Consider the following 23,263-nt stretch of genomic DNA (forward strand, 5'->3'; position numbering starts at 1 on the left):
GAAAGGATGCAGCAGATAAGACTGATGATGCTATCAAGGTTGCTCCTCCATACGGGACAATTTAGTTCTTAGAAATAACATAAACTTGTCTACTCCAACAGACTTTTTACTGGATTTGATACACTTTCCTATATATTTAGCCTATATTACTTTTGGCTGTCTGCCTCCCGGGCAGTGCGTCTCCGCTGCGCCGCCATGTGTGCGCTGCTGCCGGCGTGGCTGTGCCTGTTGTTCGGCTTCCTGCCTCTGGAGATCCAGTCCCGGGCTTTGACTCTGCAAAGCCTCACTCACAGACACAGGTACACGGCCTCACTCATGCTCACACACCGAAGCGTCAATGCTGTTCTAGTTAAAGGTGACTCATTTTTGAAAGACCTTTTTTCTTTTACAAGTTTTTATGTTGCTCGCTTTGGAAAAGTGTGCGTCATTTCAATATTGAGGTCAGTTTCTACTGAGAGGCTTTTGTTTTTAGTGTGTATTTTTTCCAGATAGTGGATGGGTCAAATTATAGACAGGAAAAATATTCACCAAACAAGATCAAGATGTTGTCATTTTAACCCATTAAACATTTCTGGTGGATCTATGGCACCCAACATAACTTCATCATACTGGTAATAATACTTTATTGTTCCTCAGAGGGATCACATTCATATTCAATCAATATGGCCTGTATTATATTAGATTTTGTTTTGTAATTGAATAAACTGTGTAGTATTGTTAAAGATTGAAATTATAAGTCAATTTATTTCTCTTGTCAGACAAAATCACACCTTTGTCTGGTTTTACAATGTGAACTACATACAAAGCCCTCCAAAACAGATCACAAACATTGTTGATTATCACTTCATTGTCATTAATCAAGCAAAGCCGCACACCATTTTTTGGCTCAAGCTCTTTTAATGTGATGATTTGCTGCTTTTTCCTGTAATATCTTATTTATCTGTTTGCACTCAAACAAAACAAGACATTTGAAGATGTCACCTCGGGCTATGGGAACTTGTGATGGCCATTTTGGGGTCACTAATTTTAGTCGAGCAGCTTCATCAATAATGAAAATAGTCTTTAGTCGCAGCTCTGGCAGCGGTGAAGGGCAGCAGCTGGAGGGCATTAAACGTCCGTGTCTTGCCCTCTGGCACTTATTAATGTGAGAAAAAGGTCCAGCAGCAGAATGAGGTAATTCCTCTCAGCAGCAGGAGGTGAGACAGAGGTGAGGGTCATTTCATGGGATTTGGGACAAGGATACATACTGAGCGGCCAATCAGCAAACAAGCCTTACTGAGTAAGGTAGACTGCATGGACACGCTCCACAGACAGCAGTGTGTGGGTTGTGATAGCTGCGGGCATGAGGGCATCTTGTGACCAAGGCCTGCAGGCACACCATCCAATTTCTATAACTGTCACATGCAGACCCATGCATCTTCATTTTATTTTCCAGTAGGCTCTGTGGTCGGACAAGACCTTTTACTGTATTATTTCGTGTTTCGTGTGTGTGTGTGAGGTCTTTGAGCCTTATATAACAGGGATTTCTCTATAGTTTTTTATAACACTTTAATCCCATATTACTGTGACTAGAGTACAAGCAAAGAACATAACAAGCCATTAACGTGTTGTTCATTTGCCTCTGCATACATGTTATACACTATTACTTCTCAACTTTTCACAGTTTTTTTTCTCTCAAGACAAACGGAAGGTCTTAAGTTGTACTTATTGTTATATAAGGGGGAAAAAAGGAGCTCCATGAAGGTTTTAGTAGGTTGGGACGCAGTAGGTGTCAAGACAAAAATCCCCAGATAAAGAGAAAGAGGAGAGAGGATCTCATTGTGATTCAACACTGATGGATGTAACATAATATTGCTAGTGGCACTTAACAAAATGCCTCAGAAGAAATAGAGGAAGAGACAAAGAAAAGCGAAAGGATGCTGTTGTAATTTAGAAAAGACAGAAAGAAAAATAACGAATAGACCCAGGTAGCAGTGGGGATCTGATGGGGAAAAAAGTTTGCTTTGCACAAAGTAATTTTGAGGAGTTACGACAGGAAAATCCATCTGTGTGTGTGTGTGTGCATGCGTGTGTGTGTGTGTGTGTGTGTGTGTGGTCAGTTCCTCTGTGAAGAACCTCATGCTGTGCTCTAACTTGGGAGGAATGTTAGAGAAGTGGAGAAGCTCTCAGACTCTCCACAGGTTCACAACCTGGACTACCATACAATACACACACATACAACAAAACACACACATACACACACACGCACATACAACAAAACACACACATACACACACAACAATACACACACACACACACATACAAGAGAGAGAAAGAACAAGTGTGAGAGCGGTCCCAATTGGAATTGCAGATAGAAAAGAACAGATGAAACCTGACTTTTCCTTTAGCGCCACCAGCAGACGTTGAATCCTAAACACCCCAGACTTCTCGTCTAGCGCCACCATGAGGTTGATATTTTTGCTCCTGACTGAAATATTCCAACAACTATTGTATGACTGTTGTGAAATCTGCCACGGATATTGAAGGTACCTGGAGGATGAACTTTGGTGATGTTTCATTTCAGCACCATCATACCTGCAACGACATTCCCATCAGCCTCAGCTGCAGGAGTGCTAATTAGCAAATGTTAGCATGCTAACTCACTAAACTACATTGGTGAACATGGTATAAATTAAGCATTGTGGTGTGTAAATGTCTTTGACAGTGACATACACTGTTATGAGTTCCCTGCTGTATGTCGGTGCAGATTTGTGTATTGTGTTACGCTGGTAAGCTGTTCGGTGGCCTACATTTTCTTGTACTGGGAGGCACCTCTTTGCCAAGTGCCTTTCCCTCCAGAGACGACTGTGTTTTAAACCTCACCACAGGTGGCCTTTTAACCATGTATGTGTGCGTGCATTTGTGTGTGTTTGTGTGTAGGAAAGACAAAGACAGCGGCGAGCGCCTGAGCATTCACATGCAAAGCATGCATTGTAGGCTAGTGTTTGCATACATGTGTGCATGTTTCTGTGTTGGTAAATCTTGTTGCCAGGCAGTCACATGTCACTTGCACGTGTGCGCCCACTAATGCCCAACAGACCAACATAATGTCTGTGTGTGTGTGTGTGTGTGTGTGTGTGTGTGTGTGTGTGTGACTTTTGTCCAGAACTGCCAGAATTAAGCATCCATTAAAAACAATTCAAAGCTATTAGAGTTGGGCAATCTCACAAGCTTCCAGTCACTGGTATAACACACAACAGTGGGTCAGGGAGTGTGTGTGTGCGTGTGTGTGTGTGTTGGCAGTCAGAGCGCAAGGTGTCCGGCCAGAAGAGTGATCAGAATACCAGTCAGGATTACTTACAGGATAAAGATCATATGGTATTCTGGCCCACTTTTCACACCAAACAAACACAAACTTTATCTGGCTCTATGTGTCCGTCTCCCATTATTCTTTGTTTCTCACCTCATGAATGAATCACTTGTGAATGGGCAGGTGTGTGTGTGTGTGCGCGCACAAATATACACACATACAAAGGGATTTTCTCTTTTGCAGGACAGTTGTCATGTAGTCGGTAAGGCAGCCGAATACCAGCAAAGTCAGCATTAACATCACTTTACACAGCAAGTTATTAAACACCTGTGTTAGCAAAAGGCCTTTTCCAGATAGAGAGATGAAAGAAATTATGAAAGAAATGAAATTAAAAATAAAAACCCCGTAATTATTTATTATTTTTCATGATCTGAGCAGACAGAGTGACACTACGCACACTAAGTCAGTCAATTAAACTTGTGGTCCTCGTACCATTTTGCATCTTAATAATACAATACAATATAACAGCTGTTTGCTCTTGGCCCATGGCCCACCATTGAGTTCCAGTTTTGGCACTCCAAAGGAAAAAGTTTGGGTATGATCTATACTAAGTATTGCAAAATTTCTGACTGGTCACATGGCCAAACAGACCGGCCTCCTCCAGCGGCTGAATGTCTGAGAAAGTGTGCGGATGAATGAAAAAAAAACACAGTATTGTAGCCAGGTGAGAAAAAAGTAAGGCTAGACAGCAGGGAGGTGAGAAAGAAAAGTACTTAAAACACACTCAAGAGGAGAGTGGTGGCGTAGGAGCCTCTTGTTACCGTCGACATTGTGCTGGGAGCTTTTCGCTGCCTTGCTCTCTTCCTCTGTTTCTTCCTCTCCCTGTTGTAAGATCTCTCAGTTCACATACTGGTGTTGATTAACTGGAAATATATATATATATAGTTTTAGGATAGGTGCAGCAAATAGAGACCTTTAGGGGTCGCTAGAGGACATTTTAGGCTGGTGGTCTAAAATTTCAATGATTGACTAAAATAAACCGCCCGTCACTCTTTAACTGTGTTCTGCAGATCCACGTGAAGATGAGTAAGCAGTAGTAAGCAGTACTCGGTTGGCTCCTCACTCACAGACAGCTAGCGATGAAAAATAGTAATACTGATCACATCAATAGTAACAGTATAGGGGTCTTCCCTAAACCTAACCCTTCTCTGGAAGTGACATGGAAGAAGGGGGAACAGGCTAACCTAGCTACTCATGTGTCCAAAGTTGTCTTGTTTACATGCTATACTGTGTATTTAACATGTACAAATAATAAATGGTGGCATGGATTACTTATACTACTTATACATTACTTATATCAACACACATTTTTTGCCTGTAGCTGCCGGAGTGCCAGAAGTTTCTATGATTTGATACTGTATTTTTGACGTTGGTCACTCGGCAGTCCTCTGTAACTGCAGCGTATCCAAGTCAGCAACAACGTCGCTGTGCTTTGTGAAAGAGGAAGTTGAAAACCTTTTAATGTCATCATTGAAGTGGGTCAGTGCACTAAAAGGATAGTTGTGATTAGCCTTGAACAGCCTTGTTGCTGCTTACACATGTTTTGCATTTGGGTAGTGCTTGGCGTAGAGGCTTTAAACTGCAAACTGCATTAAAGGCGTCAGAACATCAAGTGTCAGAAGGTGTCACAGCGGTGCCTAACTTAACTTGCTAGTGAATATAAGTCCAGTTTTCACTCTCATTTTATCTCTGTTTTGGTCTCCACCAACTCCTGAGGGAAATATTTTCAGCCGCTAAATACTCCACTATGTTCACCAGCTAGTCGCTAACTGTGTCTGTCTGCTGTTTGGCACTGAGCAGGTAGTGTACAGTGGATTTTCAGAGCTGGAAATAGCTTCCTGCTGTGGCTGAAAACAACTCTATGAGATTGGTGAAAATGTACCAAAACAGTAGGAGGTCATTTTATACTAAAAAGACTTCAGTTCATTGAAAACAGATTCTCTTTTAAAATTTGAAAGCAAAAAAAAACAGATGCAGAGAGACAAAAAATTTACTTATTTCAGCTTTAACATGGCAAAAGTATGCATGTTAAACCATGATGTTGTCTCTCTGTTAGTTAAGTATCACATAGACCTACAAAGTGAACTAATTTTGCTGGATTCACATCATATGATCAGATGTTGATGAGAATGTTTAATTTCAGCTGAAGTGTTTTAAATCTACTGACTGACTGTCACCACCAGCTTTCTGCAGTTGTGTTTATCCCTAGTTAGACAGAGCGATCACACATACGCTATAAGACCATAAGTGACATGCAAGCTGGCACGCTATAATGAATCACACACGCACACACACATATACACTATCAGACACAGAGGTAGTGGAGCTGGATGAACCAGCTATAGAGGTAGACTCCCACCTGTTCACCACCCTCTGTCTATCTCTCCTTCTATCTTTCCCTCTCACTTTCTCTTTCAATCTACCCTTTCTCTGTTTTGTGTCCTGAAAAGAAGAAGAAGAAGAGACCACAGTGGACATTACTGTGGTACAAGCATGACTTCCTATGAGGCATTTCATCTTGTAGTAGTGATTCAGTTTCACTCGGAAACCCAAGCAGGCGACATGTGCATGACTGCCCAGCATCATATAGGCTCAGTGTGTGTGTGTGTGTGTGTGTGTGAGTGTATGTGTGTGGGTGTGGGTGTGTGTTGTTATTGCTTTTGCATTACATCTAAACATGTTCTCTCTACCTGTCTGTTTCTCTGTATCTCAGGATGAGTTTGGCCAGACCCTCTAAATATCCAAAGTCTTCTTACCTCACCACCATGCCCACTGCGCCTGTTCTCCCTGTTGCCGTTGACAACCACAGCACCCAGGGAGACAGACACATCATCTGGAGGGCCCGGCTCCACAAAGAGCCCCCGCCGAGGCTGGCCGACCCGCTGCTCGACCAAAGCGACAGTGTGCTACGGGAAGCGCCGGCCTGGCAGCGTGGGTCACGGGGTCGTCGTCATGTCAACGGTGGCAGCGGGAGGGGCCACGGACATCTGATGAGGGTGGGGTGCGTTCTAGGCACCTGTCAGGTTCAGAACCTCAGCCACCGTCTCTACCAGCTGATTGGACAGAGCGGGAGGGAAGACTCTTCCCCCATTAACCCTCGCAGTCCTCACAGCTACGGCTAAGACGCCATTATCAACAAAAGTTGGCAAGTTACCCAGGTCCTTTGTTGCGTCAGTGACACCAGTAGAGCCAAAAATAAGCCTTTGATGTCAGTCGTTGCAACCCTAAAAATTACATGTCCTGTAAATAGCACTAAACTGTTTTCCCAATTGCATTGACACCAGATAACAAACATGTTGCCAGTGAACATTTTACTGATGCTTTCAATATAAACTTGCCGGTTACACAAATTAACATCTTTTCATTATGTTAATAGAAAACATAATCCATACGGCATTATCTCAACACATATTTGCTGCTCCAAATAACTGGTATGTACAAGTCATTTCTAGGAGAACTATATAGGGCTGGTCCTTGATCATCTCATCTCAGCTGCTTAGTAGTAAAAGAATGATTATGGTTTACAACTTGGGTCTTATTTTTCTAGTTTTGGTTATCATTCTTATCGGTAATAAGAACATTGTACTCATCAAATAAATCTCTGAGTAATGTGGTGACATCACGAAAGGGATGTCAGATGGTGCAAAGCACAAGCAAGTCAATCAGATTTTGAACAAAGCCCCAGGTTAATCAAACTGAGAGAAGGAGGGAGGATGGCACAGTTATCACCAAAAACTGTAAAAATCCATCACAGGGAAACTTGTTTTTGCAAACCGCAAAGACGTGTCTGTTTCTAACGCATCATATCAGAGTTTCTACAATAGGTATCAAGGTGACGTAGTCAAGATTACCAGCACATGTATGTCAGGAGGAGGAGGGGCTGGTGGTGCAAACAGCAAACAGCAGGCCACTGTATGAGCTGCGTTTGTGGTGAATAAACTGGGTATTTTAAAACATATAAAACGTTCATCTAATACTTTGTTGTGCCTAAATCTAGCCAGACCTGAACCACAGCGGTGTCACGACATAAAAACAAAAAGTTCCAGCATATCCATGGTTTGCAGAAACGCACAATGCCAACATTTATCGTGGCAACTGGTAAACATGCTAGCAGTTGTGCAGGTTCGGTCAGTGCTTAAAGTCTCTCCATAGTTTACAACTCCCTGGTTCAGCTTATTCTCACTAACAGGTCAGGTGTGCTCACATGATGTGGGTTAGATTACTTGCCGACCCTTTTGGAAACATTAGGTTTCTTGTCCCAGACCAGATGTAGTGATGTCACCATGTTCCCTGATCTGAGCGATCATTATGGTGTGTACAATGTTGTGTTAACCTATGGGCATGATGATCAACACGAACAAGAAGCTGTAATAAACCAGAAATTCTGTATTCTTTAACATTATGGCCTCTAGTGTCACAGCCATGGATCGGGGCCAGCACAAATAGGAGTTTCCTTTAAAACCACAGCGTTATCACCCAGTTTACCGCAGTGAAACTAGGGTTCTAGGTGTTTTGGCATTCACACGACAACAACCACTAAAACACTGTGTACGCGACGAGAAAACTGTGAGCCAGAGAAGCCTCCGTCAAACTTGCCTACCTGACCACTGTCTACTATCGTCATCAATGGTGATCCAGCTGATCTGAACTTACCGGAGCTCAGAGATAATCCACCCTGTCCCTTAAAAGCACCTTCAGCTCCCTCTGTGCGGACAGAAACCAAGAATAACCTCCAATCAAACCCAGTTAACCCTTCACCCAAAACCCCACAGTGCGCACAATTAGCCAGAATAACCACTAACCCTAATCCATGAACTGTCTGAACACTTAACACTTTGCTCATCTCTTAGTGGACCAGAGAGGGTTTTACCTGCAAACTGTAAATCTGTGATGCATTACGCTGTTTGTTGGCACTATAAAGTCTGTTTGTGAGCCTTAATTGTTTTAATCATGTGTAAAGCCTTATAATGTTTTGCCTTTCACCTATTCAAATTAAGCATCATGGTAAATGTTGACTATTAAAGTGTTATCTGAAATGTTGTAGTCCTCTGCTTTTCTGCGTGTGTCAGTCTAGCATTACTCCAGTTTCAGTAGTCGATGTGAGAGGTCAAATGTTAATAGGAATGCATGAAAGCACTTTATTGTTCTTTACATTGAGTCTGACTTGAATTTTAAAAATGTGTTATTTAACTTGAAATAAATGAGACCATTTTGCTGTCAGTTCCCCACTTGACTAAATCTTTATGTTCATGTGAGAGTCCCATCAAGTGTCCTTCTGTCGACCGTCTGTGTTGCTTTCATCTAATACTTTGTTGTAACGATAGCAGCGCTGTGTAATAAAAGTCCAGTCAAACCTTCATGTGCATTTTATCTGTCTAACAGCAGCATGAGATGAGAGTGTGACCTTTTTAATGTCAGTGCCCACATAGGTTATGAGTGAATACACACACACACACACACACACACACACACACACAACCACTGCTTGCCTAACCCCATCCTTAAGCCAAGTCTTCGCCCCTAATTTAATGATTTATGGTATGGGGAATTGTGTTTTGTCCCCATAAGGAGGGTGAGTCTGTAAACAGAGTTATTGCCCCTCAACATGAGTAATACACATCTACACACACACTCTGGTTTCCATCATTTTTGGGGACATCACATAGACTTACATTCAATTCCTAGTGACTTACCCTAACCATTACCATTACCAGTACTTGCCTAAACCTAGCCCTTACCTTAACCTTATCCCAAGTCTTCATTCTAAAATTTAATGATTTACATTATGGGGACCTTCATTTTATGTCCCCATAAGGACTGTGACTGTGTAAACACAGTTATGTCCCCACAACGTAAGGAATACATGATGCGCACACACACACACACACACACACACACACGCACACACACGCAAACTAGAAGGCCCATGACCGTACAGGATATGGATAATGAAAAGTCCAAGCCAATGCCAAAGAATTTGTCAAGTTCACCGTGACATTACGTATCTTTGTTCTACCTTGAGGCTGTGTGTGTGTGTGTGTGTGTGTGTGTGTGTCTGTCTGTCTGTGTGTGTAAATAGCCTAAACCATAAGTAAAGCTCATTTCCTTTCCCCACGAGTAGGTTCAGCTATCCAACCATTAGTAAGAAGCATTGCGGTCTTGTAATAATACAATAAAGGGTTGAGTAATTCCGTGAATTGAAAAATGAAAAGTAGCTGGACACACACTGGGCCTCATGCACACAGATTTGTTAAGTGCCACATACGAGTGATGTCAGAGAATTTGAGGCATGTACCAGTTTTCTGTCACTCAGAGTTTAGAGTCTAAGGCATAAACAGAAAGTGTTAGATGCTTGGCTTTTGACATCAAAATGATAATGGCTTTATCTAAATGAACTTAAAGTAGGATGATCGGAAAGCAGGACTAGAAGCTCTGTGAAGTGAAATTCTTCTTTTTGCTCTTTGGTACCTTTTTTGTCAATGTATCACGCTCCCAACCGGAGTTGAACAGGTGGCCTTAAACAAGCGATTCACAACAGGTTTGTGCATTTAAGAAAGTTTGGCTCTTGCACCAGCAAGCCTCGTCAGAGAGATTCAGGTAAGGAATATGAGAATCCTGGATCCTACAGTTCCCATAATGCAACTTCAGGGCATCTTTCATGAGACACCCCCTGCCTGGTCCATCACTTTGTTTCACAGGTTTTCTGTGATGCCAGCCAGTCTCTCTATGACAATGCATGAGATTTTTCCTTGTCAAAACCTAGTGCCCTCATTACCCACAATGCAACTTGACCACCAAGAGTTCTGGGTAAAATGCTAGCAGCAGCTAATGTGGCTTCAAGCAGAGATGAGGGCGCTACAGAGGTGTGGTGAGCTCTCTTCTGTCTACACCTGCAGATTTATTTTTTTTTTTTTCATTTTCAGACTTTCATTCTCACCATGTCAGACTAAACTGACTCAGGTGACATCACTTGAGGCACACAACTCCCTCTGGAGCCACAAAAGGCTTTATATGACTCTTTCAGATATGCAGTAGTACATCTCAAGACATGTAAACAGACTTTGATGTGTTAAATGGGTGGAGTTCCCCTTTAAGTTAAAAATACAGTGGCTTGTTATGGATCTAACTTGACCACAGCCAGCCAGTAATTTTGGCTTTGGGGGAGGCTTCGAAGGTGGCCAATCAGATTTCAGGGTTGGAGTGAGCCTCCTCTACCTCTAGACAAACCCCTGAGTTAAACAAAAGTATAACTAGTATAAAACTTGGGATCTTTTCTGATCGTTTGGCTGGAGTGACAGTTGGCACAGAGGTAGTGTTTAACAGCTTTGTTTCATTTCAGTTTTCACAAGGACGAACAAACAGCAAATCAACACAATACACTCGACCCATTTAAATATTTGATGCTGTGTGTGTGTGTGTGTTTGTCTGGGTACTGACCTCTCTTAGAGAAGCACAGAGTAGGACTGTCAGCCAAAACTGAAATCCTCCCAGATGCCTCGCCAACCCATGAAACATCCCGTCACACTAAAAGCTAACAAGTTAACGGCATCTTTCACTGTGCATTAAAGCAGACATTACGCCTCTCGTTCACACATTCAGCCCAAAGTGTGTGAGAGGGACACCTTGTGGCCTGCTGTGACTGATGCCAAGAAGGGCATCTGGGGGCTCCGACTAGCAGGAATCAATAAATTATGAGTACTGGGTCATCGACTGAGGCTTGTTTGAACAACTTCACCTCGGGTCCAACAAACAGCACAGATTTCCCTCAAGTCTGTGTGTGTTTGTTCGTCCCAGCAGACATCAGATACTGGGAAATCACCTGTCCGATCCTGTTGTATGCGTTGTGTAATGGGGTCAATGCCCAGAAATAAAAATGCATCCATGAAATCTTATTTGCTTTTGTTTGTTTCTGTTGTTTGCAGGTTTTGAAAAAAAGCAACAGACTAGTAAATCAGTGAAAATGTGCTTTTATTTTTCAAAAATAAATAATGATCAAACATAAACAGCTAAACTGTGGAACAAAGTACTGAGTCATTCTACATCAGTTCAAACAGGTAATCTGCTGAGTATTGAAAAACTCTTCCTGGGATGGACGCACAGACATAAACACACACACGTACTCAAGGCCAAGGTTCAGCACAGGGTACCCCATGAGACGAGGTTTGGTTAAAGTGTGACCGGACACTGGTGGACACGTTTTGTCGGCCTACAGTGCAGGTGGAAAGCATTACAGTTTAAACCGCCGGGATATATACGGGCGGAGAAGTGTTCAGTCAGCTCCAGAGGACCAACGCACCACAGCACACACTTCACCTGTCAGCCATGAAGGTCATCGCCGTCGTACGTGTGGCTTTATTACTTCAATACAGAGGCTATTCTTTCAGTGTTATCATTTCTACGTTATCTGTTTCCACCATCTTTCCACGTTATCTTTGCAAAACCTGAAAAATGTTATTTCAAATGCAGGGTCCAGATCCATCGCTGGCATATCGGCCAAATCTGGAGAAGAATGAAGCTAAAGAGAAGGAGGACTACAGGAACTTCGAGGTAAGCTCTTCCCCATGTCTCACATAATGCTGCATTCATTTAGGGCCCGAGGGACAAATTCAGGGGTGAGAAACACACTGCTATCACAGGTAAGGGAGTGTTATAATTATGGAAAGACACTGTTGTCCATGTGTGTTAAAAGAGCCTCAAGATCACATTGAGAAGAAATTATAAAAGGAAACAGCTGTGAGCTCGGGTTTAAGGAAATTGCTAAAATGCATCTGATGCCCACACCTGATCTCTGGACTAGAGACTGAATGAACTGTATATTATCTGCTCAGGAGAGGGGAATCTGACTTACAACTGAACACAACATATGAATAAGTTTCTCAGGAAGTGATCTATGATTTTAATGGGAGCAGGGTGGGGATACAGAGCTGTGTCTGTCCCAATCAGCAGAACATTGTTCCTTATTTACTTCCTACTTGTGCCTTACTTACGTACATGTTACGTGTTGCCAATTGAAACAGCTCCATGTCTCTGCCCTGATTCCACTGTAATTAAATCTCACTCACTGGAGAGAAGCTTTAACTTGCGTACCTTCTCTGCGTGCACTGATTAAAGCCTCTCTGAGCCAGACTGTTGTTACGTATTGCAACACCTTAAAGTCGCATGCTGTTTTTAAAACATTGCTCACTAGCTTTTGAAAGTAGAGCAGAAATTTGATTGTTTCAATCAGAAGTCATTCAGTCATTTTCACTCACCATGTGCCGATTTTTTGACCTCCTATTTTCTCTTCATTCATGTAACGATTTGTAGTGATAAAACACGATGAAATCCAGTTTGTGTTCACACGTCTTATGGATCTTATCTGTTGTTGAGTGTCATATGTGTGTGTTTCAGAGCGGAAGTCTGTTTGACCGTGTGTTCAACACGTACAAGCTGATGCACACCAACCAGACGCTGGACTTTGTCAAACAAAAGGTGAGCAAATCAGGAGCATGTGCACAAACATTGAGCAAAGTGTCACCAAAAGCCTCTTCACTGAGACGCAAACACATCAGTTACCAGATTAAATGTGTGATGCTACTGAATTGAACTTCTATGTAGCTAAATCTTACTGATTTCATATTTTATGTTGACTTTTGTGAGTTTTCTGCTTTGCCCTGAGTGATCCTGCAGGACTGAGCACACAAATGTCAACCAGTCCTCCGAGTGACAGACAAAGAGCCAATATATGTTCTGTCTGTTGTTTAACTAACCTCATTTCACTGCTCCCAAAGGTTACGCAGGGACCCTCTCCTGATTTATAAACATGACCAGCAGCCACGCTCACCTGCTGTGGGCCTGTTTTCACAACATTGTGGGATATTGGAGAATGTTGTTCATATTAAAAGAGGGGCAGCCCTTTTAGTTTAATGTAATATGTTGAATATGAGTGCTGGCTGGTGAATTTCTGTTGACTGGATGCATTCGGTTGCTCGCATATAAGCATACAGCAGATGGGCCTCATTTGAATAAAGCATAAGCTTTGTGTAACACACAGACTGATTTTCAAATTGATTGCAGACAAACCTGATCTCCATCTATGAACATTCAAAAGAAAGCAATATTTTTACCACCAATGCTGTGACTCTTACCTCCCTGCAGCACTCTGAATGGACCGGCTGCAGCCACACTCAGATGGGGATGATGGACGCGATCATGTCTCTAGACCAGCTGGTGGACGAGTCCGACCCTGATGTGGACTTCCCCAACTCCTTCCACGCCTTCCAGACTGCCGAGGGCATCCGCCAGGTGCACCCAGACAAAGGTAGCGTGGCAGAGAGAGACAGGAATACGCACAGTGATCGTGCACAAGCACACACACAAGTCTGGTAAATATCTGTATTCGCTGTCCCACCACAGACTGGTTCCAGCTGGTGGGTCTGATCCATGATGTTGGAAAGACAATGGCTCTCTGGGATGAACCCCAGGTAGGAGAAGCTGGTGTTACAGTTCCATCAGGGTGCCTGAACAACCTCACTGAGGAACAGGAGTTCAGTTTCCTACCTTAACGTCACATTTTTGTCTTCTTAATACTCTCAGTGTTCTTTCTTTGACCCCTCTTCGAGCCTTTTTGTCTCTTTCTTTTCATCTCTGTGATCATCATTACTACAATAACCCCTAACATTCTCGATTGAATATGATTTATGTGGAAATGTCATGAATTCTAACAGCAGTCCATGTGTGCGCTCTGCAGTGGGCTGTAGTAGGCGACACCTTCCCAGTGGGCTGCAAGTTTCAAAACTCCATCGTGTTCAGAGACAGCACCTTCCTGGAAAACCCAGACGACAAAAATCCCAGATACAAGTTAGTTTTTTCATGTTGCATTATCAGTGTGTGAGAATGACAGTCTGGTTGGTTTGGTTACCTTAAATATAAAACTAGTTATCAACCAGTCACCTCCTCAATTTAAGGATTTACACAGAAACAGCTTTGCTTTAAAAACATTTAGTTAAATCATCCTCTTCATATCTGCAGTCTGTGATCAGTTTTAAAGACAGGAACAAAATAGAATCACATGCTTTGTATTTGTATGGAACGCCATTAAGAGTACTCTGTTCTACTACTACTGTTTATTTCAGTACTACATTTATTTGCAACACAGCAGTGTAGGCTCCCAGGTCAAGAAGTAGTGTACTTTACAGTATTAGAAATATAATTTAAGTTAGAAAAGTCATTATGAGTGCATGTTTACTTTTTGCGCTTCATTTAAAGTTTGACATGTACTTTGAAAAAGTGTACTTCTAAATAGATGTTATTAAGTTCTACTTAATGTATTAAAAATTAATACACTAAATCTGCAGTACTTAAAGTGGTATTTCAAAGTACTTACAAAAAGTGTACTATAATGCAAGTGTATTATAAATTGTACTTAAGTGTTAATTATTGTAAAGTTAATTATAAATACTTTGAAGAGTAATGAAGTGTACATATGAAAAGTATGTTTTAAGTCCTTTGTAATACACTGTTAGCAGCATACTTTCATTTCACTTTTTCATTTGAAGTAAAATTAAGTTTATTTCCAACACATTGGTGATATAATACAGTTGTACTGCAAGTGTGTGTTGAACGTTCATGACAAGTGTGTGTTGAACGTTCATGAATACTGACTTCCCCTGGTGTACCTCAGAACCCTGTAAGTTTGTAAAAGGTGGTGCTAATTTAATGTAGTATTTACATTAGTACAAGCAGTACTCAAGGATTACTTGAATACACTTAAGTATACTTGAAGGCAACAAAAATAGCACAAAGCATTCTTCAAAAAGCATAATTTAAGTATAATATTTTTTTTTTACCTTGACTAGTTGTTTAATGTACTTCATTATTTTTTCTCTTTTTAGTACTGAATACGGGATCTATGAACCAAACTGTGGGCTCGACAATGTCCACATGTCCTGGGGTCATGACGGTTAGAGACATTCAGCCACACACACATAAAAAACACCCACTACAGCCTTTAAAATGAGAAAACTCGAGTGTCTGTCTATCTGATACTGCACCTGAACTCCTGCACTGTTGTCTTCAGAGTATCTCTACAGAGTTATGAAGTTCAACAACTGCTCCATCCCAGAGGAGGTGAGTGAATTATGACATTAAAGTTATGCTTTGAGCAGTTAACTTCACAGCTGACTCACAAATCAGCACAAAAGTTATTAAACGCATTCCTACGGTCTGTTCAGGGCCTGTACATGATCCGCTTCCATTCATTCTATCCCTGGCACTCCCATGGAGACTACATGCATCTGTGCGATGACAAAGACCTGCGCATGCTGCCCTGGGTCCAAGAGTTCAAGTGAGTGTCTTCCTGGTATCGTCCTGGTATTCTCCTACTCGCTGCTTTGACCTGAAGCTGCATCTTCCATCCTTTCCACAGCAAATTTGACCTGTACACAAAGACCACCGACCTGCCCGATGTCGACAAGCTGAAGCCGTACTACCAGTCTCTGATCGACAAGTACTGTCCTGGAATACTGAAGTGGTGAAACAGACAGAAGTCAATAGTCACACGATGGTGTCAGAAATCGGCTAATTCAGAGGGTGATTACATAAGTTGAATATCACAGACTATATTTCTATCAATTTTAAAAACTACTCACAATATAACCCGAGTAACTGTGTGCTTATGTATGCTAATAAGATATATATATATATATATATATATATATATATCACAATTGTTACGTTTTCAAATAAAACAGAATCCAGAGAAGTATTTCTACTTTACTGTATTTTAATATGTTATAAAAAATCTTTTAAAATTACCACATCGACTTGTGTGATGTTTCATTTCTAATCCCGGCAGAAACAAAAGACACATTTGTGGAAACAGGAAAAAGTGCAGTTTAGTTCTGTACATACAGCAACAGACAAGAGACCACAGTGACAAATATGTGAAGTACAACAACCACCAGCAGAAGAATAACAAAGAGTAACATGAACAACACATTTACTCTCTTGATTGGCGAAACAGAACCCTTCTTACATTTGAAATTCTATATTCCTCTCTACTTTCAACATCATTTGGATCTGCTGACTAGATTTCACTGTCAATATCTGACAAAACACCCGGCAAGATCTGCTCAATAGAGGCGTTGGCGTCTGAAATGATAAATGATATAGGAACAGTGTACTGCAGGAAGGTGAAGGTGGGAGAAGGCAGATAACAGGATTTTCTCATAATTGGCTGATGAGGAAATACAAACATACACGAACCAAATTCTTTGGTCAACATGTTATGAAGGCAGGTGGTGAGAAAAGTCTATTTCGGGATTACCAGAATCTTTTTCAAAGCTTTCTCTTTCGTAGGATCTCATCTTTGTCTCTTTCGTCTTCCCTCTCCTCTTGGGCCTCCTCATCAGTGTCTTTCTCCTCTCCTTCACCCTCCTCTGCCTCATCTTCTCCATCTTCCTCATCTGCCTCCTCCTCCTCCTCCACCTCCTCTGCCTGCTGTTCGTCTAACTTCCCACGATGGTCTGCAGAGCCGTCAGGTACATTTTCTGTGCGATCACTCACAGTCATGTGCTCGTTGCGGTTTTGCAGTCCCTTGAACAGACAGATGGTGGCGCTGCAGACAATGAGGGCCCAGATTAGTGTGTGGGCAGGAACACCTCTGACCTGGGAGCGGACCCACCTGACCGTCTGGGCAACAGTGGTGTTGGACGTTCGACGTAGAGGCGATTTGTCCTGCACACAAAAAACATGAATATTAATCAATACTGGATAAACTTCCAATGAAAGATTTATGACAAAAGGGCATCACAGAAAACACCTTTGCTAATTTCTATCAAATTGTCTAAGAAGAATTTACCTTTAGTCCATATTGGTTGAGCATGCTCTCCAGGAAGGTGCTGCCCAGGTGCACTGTGGGATAGAACTCCTCATCGTAGACCCTCCTCCACCAACGCTGCGGGTATGAACTGCCAACAAATAGCAGCAAAGCAGTAAATACACATATAAAATGTTTCAACATCAATTCTAACCAAATTTTTGTACAAATCATCTTTTTCTTATACAAGTGTTGCAGGTAAGCATGGGTATGTAGTATATGTGTGGTCCCATGCAGAGGTAGGTCTTCTGTAGGAATACAGTTACTGGAGTGAGTTAGCTGTTTGCCAACAGCTTAGTGCAAGTATAAAGTTAAAAGTTCAGTGGTAGGTTTAAAGATTTGTAACATCAGAAATGTTGACTTTCACACAGAAGAGCTTGACTCACTCATTTTCACAAAATGAAATTAAAAGATAGATGAACGAAATTAGATAAAATGTTTGTCACAAGTTCAAATTTAAGACTAATTAATGACTTTTCAGGCCTAATATTACTAAGATTTAATTTAAGATTTTTAATGACCTGCAGACATCTTGAAATATCTTTTTAGTGTGCATGTGAGGTCACTAAAAAAAGCAACTGAACTAAAAAATGTGAGTTTGAAGCTTGATATGAGTTTGAATTGTGCTGAGTGACATCTTTCAGTGCACACAGGTTCTCTAAAAGCTGAGAATAACCAGATTTCTTTAGTGCACCAAGAAAGAGAGAGACAGCACTGACCCGTCAGCCTTCGGCTCAGTAAACCAGTATCTGTAGCGGTGGGCTCGGAGGTAGGCAGGAGGCTGCTGGTGGAACGGATACTGAGATACATCTGTCTGGATCAACTCTATCACTGCGGGACATAAAACAATGATTTCAGATCTGCGAACAAACAAACAACAAACACTGCCTTCTTTTCTTTGGTCACTGAACACCGAATCATTGAGGCTAGAGAACAGTTTCTGCACTGTGCTGGTTGTGACTCACACCAATAACCTGTCAGAGACGCTGCAAACTGCGGTTGGAAAGCAGCTGCAACTTTTATCGTGCTCATCACTTATCGGAGTAAAGACAGTACAGCAGTGGGTGCATCGTTGTCTGCAGCATTCCCTTTCTTGATAGTGCCACTGGGGGGCACCAAAGACCTGTTTTCAAATTCTACACACCGCAGATTGATTGCAAACAATGAAAAACAGCCACAAAAAAACCTTCCCTGATATCGCTGTTGATATCGCTGATCATATGTGGCGAGAGGTGCTGCATCCTTGAAAATTTTCACCCATAAAAAGCAGTGAAGTAGAGTTTTTTTCCTCGCCATTTGATTCTGTGTAGATGTGGAATTCAGGGAGACAGAGTGACAGGAGACATAGCAACAAAAAGCACTGCGTACCGTCTCTTTTGCCCTGCAGCAGTCTGTACATGAGGCTGGTGAACCACGGCGCCTGTGTATGACCCCCGAGTGCAGCAAACCACATTTGCCAGTCCAACCTGGGCTGGTGAGGCGTCACCACAGGAGGAGGTGCACTTAGGTTGCCTGGCTTATACATGAACTCAATCTCCTACAAGAAAAAGACAAGATACTGGTCTGAGTGACTGACTAGAGGGAAGCGGGAAATTAAATTATTCAATACTGCCTTCATAGTATTATTGTACAGTCACAGACTGAGCATCTTATAACAGCATGTTTGAACTTAAATGAAATTAGCAGTGCAGTCCCGTCGTCATAAACAGTCATTAACCGCCATATTTAGATCCTGTTTCATCCATGCTAACTTTTTTCTCTCACCGTCCACGACACTCCATCATTGCTGCCCTCGATGACGACCTCTGGCCGCCCACTGACCCCGGTCATCCTTCTAAACAGGCCATATGAGTTGACCAGCTGGTAGCGATCCACCAGCTCGTAGGCCTGACGCACTCCCGGCCATAACCTGGCGTTAGAGTCAAACTCTATGTAGGTGAATGGCACCTGGAACAGAGAAGCAACAAGGGGGAATATGGTCAGGGATGGTAAACAATGATACTTTGGCTTGCACCTACACCAACATCAACAATAATAACCCAGTTTGAAGAAATATTGTTGTTCAGTTATGAGGTTCAACTGCATGACACATTAGCTTTATGATGTTTAGGGCTGTACTGTAAATTTGGGCTTTTGGATTTTACAACCCTCCAATTGGAAATTGGATCACATACATACATACAGAGCCACCACTGGAATCTAATTCATGAAATAGTGTAATACTCATAATAATTGTGTAGCCTAATGTTTGTATGCAACTGTGCAGAAATACCAAGAGAAAATTTGACATAAAAAAAAGCTTCAAACTATTTGGTACAGTCCTAATGAAATTCAGCCATTACTGTATTGTGTGTCCAACAGCACCCACCAGACTAAGAGTGAACATAGCAGCGGTGGCAGCAGCAAACACGGTCCACTGGGTAGTTCTGCAGAACCTCCTCAGGAAACCAGAGACACAAGCACATCTAGAAAAACATGCATGTTAATTCTGTCCTTTTGCTGCAGGGCAACACATTTACTGTAAAAAGACACCTCGCTAACACTCAATGACACACACACCTACCTGAACATGGATGTGACCATCTCCCAGGTGAGAGAGAGGACACCAACCCAGACACAGGGGATAGTGACAGTCTTCAGAACCTGGTTAAACTGGTGGTATGTGAAAGCTGCAAGAACAAAAAAAAAATGTGAACAAAACACTGAAAAACGCCACTGCTTCTATTCACATGCACGTGCACACACGCAAACCCACCGATCCTGGAGGAGACGGCTTTCTGCTTCGTATCCAGCTGCAGGTCAAAGCACACAATTGCTCCGAAGATCATGAGAGACCAGACTGCCAGCTCCAGCAGGGAACACAGCCACGACCACAGCTTGGAGTCTGACCAGAGCAAAGAGAGACAGTGTGATGATACTCTGGAAAGTTCATTTAGAGCAGAAAGGACAAACAACTCAGGTCCAAATTCAAGCTTTAATGTGTGTCCCTGTGTCAGCACGATTCAGATGTGCTGTCAGTTTAAAGATGGGAAACTGACCAATCACAGATGGGTGCTTAATAAGCTGACGTACACTGATGACAAAAATATTGCCCATGAAATAACACTGAGCAAAGTGATTTATTCATCAAATCCTAAACTAGAAAGCCTATTTTCTACACTTGCCTGCACATGTATGCAGCTGTTATGTCTATCATACCGTTGTTGCTGATCTTGTCTGCCTTGCGAAGCCAGAAGTGCACATGCTGGTCGTCCAGAAGTGACAGGCAGAGGGTCAAAGTCAGCAGGTTGAAGAAATTGTAGTTGCCGGTCAAAATGATAAGCACTTGAAGCAGCACCTACACAAGAAATACATCCAGATTAACCAATAAGCACATTTTGATTCACATGCAAACCCTTACTAATTGGACATTGCAGTTAAGCAGTTTGCGGGGAAATCCAGCAGTACAATTCTATCTATTAACCACTCTACAACCCTGAAGGTAATTCTACATTAAGTTATTAAATTAAGCTGAAGCTAATTGCTAAAATTCAAAGTTAACACAAAACACCACCCAGTTACTGAGCAAACTAAAGAGAGAAATCAAATTTAGTAAAATCATAAAGGACTTGAATTTCCACTCACCTGCCAGTAAAAAGCGCCGAGCCGGAGTCGGCGCAGTGGACTGAAGAAAAGCAGGGGTGTGGCAATCTCTATGATGAAGGCCCCCATCACGCTCAGCTTCTGCCACCACACTGGCAACTGGTGGGCAAACCAGGCCAGCGGAGTGGGAATACACTGAGTCTCATAGTGATACGTCAGGGCTGTTCAACACACAGTGAAATAGAATATTAATCAAATGAAAAAGATGAGATCCCGATAGATTACTAACAAAAGGGAAATACCCACACAAACACACTCATACAAACCTGTGAGGCCCCACCATGTGGGACAACGGGACGTGAGTTTCACCACACCAGAGGCAAACATGAGCCTGAAGAGCAACCAGCGTATCAGCCAGAAGGTCACGCGATCGTGCTCTCTGACCCCCCGTGACCCTCTGATTAAAGTCAGTGGAGCTACAAGGATGCAGAGAAAGCCCGTCTCCAGGAGCAAGTTGTCCCTGGACAGCAATGAAAGAGCAACAAGAAACAATGAAAAATTAGACGGTAAGAGTGGCAAGTAATAGACAGACAGAGAGGACAAGTGAGCCAGGCTTGTTATTCTAGTTTAGTGATGTCTTCACTGTTGTTGCACAGCAGCAGAGATAAACATCACTACGGTGATACAGTGGACTGAGTATGACATAAACAGCAAACTGCCAAAGCATCATGGGATCCTTTAGCCAGATGCTATTTTTGGCACTATTGTGTTAATTACAAAAAATAAATATAAAGTAAAACTCACCACTGGAAGTAGAGAAATACCTGGCCCACCTGAGACGAGAGACACAAACAGCCAGTGAGAGACGAGACACCACGACAGCATCAGCAGCGACCTGTGGAAGAAAAGTGGGCACAGTCGATGCCGTGAACTCACCTGGTACATGGACAGGTACAAGGCCCAGAGACAGAAAAACACCACGCTGTCTCGGAGAGCCTCCACCAGGGTGGCAGCGAGGCTCAGCGCGGCCCCCAGAAGGCACAGCAGCTCCATAGCGGTGTGCGTGTCCAGGCCGAGCCGAGGTCCCAGCCACAGCAGGGTGGGAGAGGACAGCAGCAGCTCCCCGAGAGACTTGCCACTGTATCGCAGCTGCCAGCGAGCAGGCAACAGCCCTTCATTGCCATAGAGACCTAGACATAAGAGAAACAGACATAAACATGGGATGCAACAGCAGCGCCAATACTATTTTTATACTCTTTTTGTATATAATGTAGATGTATAGTTGATTTTTATTCTGTATCCCTTTTTATTGTCAATTTGTTAATTTCCACGTCTCCTATACATCTCAGCATCAAGTGTCTTAGTACGGTGCCACAAGGGCTTTAATTCTCTTGCACATCCAGTGTTTAACTAACTGTCCTTGCAGGATGAACGCCATTCTTATAAAACATATCTGTCGTTTTGATGTGTTGGTGGTGAGCACCACGGCTGAGATCTGGTAACTGTGAAGGCCAGAACAATAACATTTGTTATGTTATTTTCCTCCACTCATTTATTCAGGTTTTTTGTTTAATTCTCTGTATCTGTGTTATCAGTACTACAGACCGTCATAAGGATCAATGCCTGCAAATGCCAGCAAAATACCAGACGTTTATTTTTCAAAGGGTGCACAACACAGGGGATAACAAAGTGCGCTTCATAGTCAGGAAAACTGCACATTGCAAGTTTAAAAATCTGTTGAAAAAATGTTGCAAATACATTTTTTAGCTGCATTAAATCAACTGTGACTGCATTGTGGAAATCATGCACTGGACTACCTACACATTCCAACTACATTTCCTTTAACACATGGGCGTGCGCGACGTCTTCTGGACTGATGCTGGGCTGCTAACATAAAGCGTCCTTAACTGATAAAAACAGGTTTTGTGGGTACTGTAGAGCAATACACTGCTATCATGTGTGCGTGTTTACAACAGTCTGGTCTCAGCTGTTAGCTAGTAAAGTTAGCCAGGCGCGGGGAAGCCTTTAGAAAACTTCGAGGCGGTTCTTCGTTACATATGACAGCATGAAAAGCACAGGAAGACAGAGCGCCACATTCCCAGCTAACAAGCTAACACATTAACACCGCACACGCCAGCAACACAGAGTTAAGTTAGCTAGCTTCCACATATGCAGAAAAGTTGAGTCTCACCTGGTATCTGCACGTAGAGGGAAACAAAAGCTGACAGATAAATGACGGCCATGCACCAGAGGAACATGCGCCGTGGCAAAGTGATTTCTCCCATGTTTGAGCCGAGCCGCCGGGCGGGACTGCCGCAACTTGTTCCTGTGGCAGGACGGGGAAGCAGGGAGCGGGATTTAACGTAGCCGGGGGGACACGTAGCGATGAGCGGTTGATGATAAATTCACGCGAACGGCCTCAAGATGTCGCTGCAGCTCGTTTGAACCTTATGCCACATTCAAGTAGCGTCGGA

The 23,263-nt window shown here is 42.6% G+C and overlaps 3 protein-coding genes across 3 annotated transcripts; 2 read left to right on the forward strand and 1 right to left on the reverse strand.

Moving 5' to 3' along the window:
• The first annotated feature begins 195 nt into the window (after positions 1–195).
• On the forward strand, positions 196–6,471 carry adm2b (adrenomedullin 2b). The gene is made up of 2 exons (XM_041938649.1): positions 196–299; positions 6,063–6,471. The coding sequence occupies exons 1-2, from the start codon at positions 196–198 to the stop codon at positions 6,469–6,471; spliced, it is 513 nt and encodes a 170-aa protein (XP_041794583.1).
• Positions 6,472–11,809: 5,338 nt separating this feature from the next.
• On the forward strand, positions 11,810–15,864 carry miox (myo-inositol oxygenase). The gene is made up of 9 exons (XM_041938650.1): positions 11,810–11,896; positions 12,740–12,820; positions 13,487–13,649; positions 13,745–13,812; positions 14,079–14,188; positions 15,223–15,290; positions 15,408–15,457; positions 15,562–15,674; positions 15,756–15,864. The coding sequence occupies exons 1-9, from the start codon at positions 11,810–11,812 to the stop codon at positions 15,862–15,864; spliced, it is 849 nt and encodes a 282-aa protein (XP_041794584.1).
• Positions 15,865–16,105: 241 nt separating this feature from the next.
• On the reverse strand, positions 16,106–23,181 carry lmf2a (lipase maturation factor 2a). Its single transcript, XM_041939225.1, has 14 exons — positions 22,981–23,181; positions 21,726–21,979; positions 21,594–21,622; positions 21,116–21,309; positions 20,832–21,010; positions 20,406–20,544; positions 19,963–20,091; positions 19,771–19,876; positions 19,576–19,672; positions 18,972–19,154; positions 18,576–18,744; positions 17,927–18,038; positions 17,190–17,298; positions 16,106–17,065 (listed from the first exon to the last, which is right to left on the reverse strand). Exons 1-14 carry the CDS (start codon positions 23,072–23,074, stop codon positions 16,667–16,669), a joined length of 2,193 nt encoding a protein of 730 aa, XP_041795159.1. The 5' UTR covers positions 23,075–23,181; the 3' UTR covers positions 16,106–16,666.
• Positions 23,182–23,263: the final 82 nt, after the last annotated feature.

This window comes from Chelmon rostratus, chromosome 6, assembly GCF_017976325.1.
Source record: "Chelmon rostratus isolate fCheRos1 chromosome 6, fCheRos1.pri, whole genome shotgun sequence".
Classification (NCBI taxonomy): Eukaryota; Metazoa; Chordata; class Actinopteri; order Chaetodontiformes; family Chaetodontidae; genus Chelmon; species Chelmon rostratus.

Bases quoted from the DNA above. Each gene is read 5' to 3' on its own strand.
- adm2b (XM_041938649.1), top strand. From the start codon at position 196: ATGTGTGCGCTGCTGCCGGCGTGGCTGTGCCTGTTGTTCGGCTTCCTG. The intron at 300-6,062 runs GTACACGGCCTC...TCTGTATCTCAG, and splicing joins AGCCTCACTCACAGACACAG to GATGAGTTTGGCCAGACCCT.
- lmf2a (XM_041939225.1), bottom strand. From the start codon at position 23,074: ATGGGAGAAATCACTTTGCCACGGCGCATGTTCCTCTGGTGCATGGCC. The intron at 18,745-18,971 runs GTGAGAGAAAAA...TTTTTCTTGTAG, and splicing joins ATGATGGAGTGTCGTGGACG to GAGATTGAGTTCATGTATAA. The intron at 17,066-17,189 runs GTAAATTCTTCT...TTTTGTGTGCAG, and splicing joins TCAACCAATATGGACTAAAG to GACAAATCGCCTCTACGTCG.
- miox (XM_041938650.1), top strand. From the start codon at position 11,810: ATGCAGGGTCCAGATCCATCGCTGGCATATCGGCCAAATCTGGAGAAG. The intron at 11,897-12,739 runs GTAAGCTCTTCC...TGTGTGTTTCAG, and splicing joins AGGACTACAGGAACTTCGAG to AGCGGAAGTCTGTTTGACCG. The intron at 15,675-15,755 runs GTGAGTGTCTTC...TCCTTTCCACAG, and splicing joins CCCTGGGTCCAAGAGTTCAA to CAAATTTGACCTGTACACAA.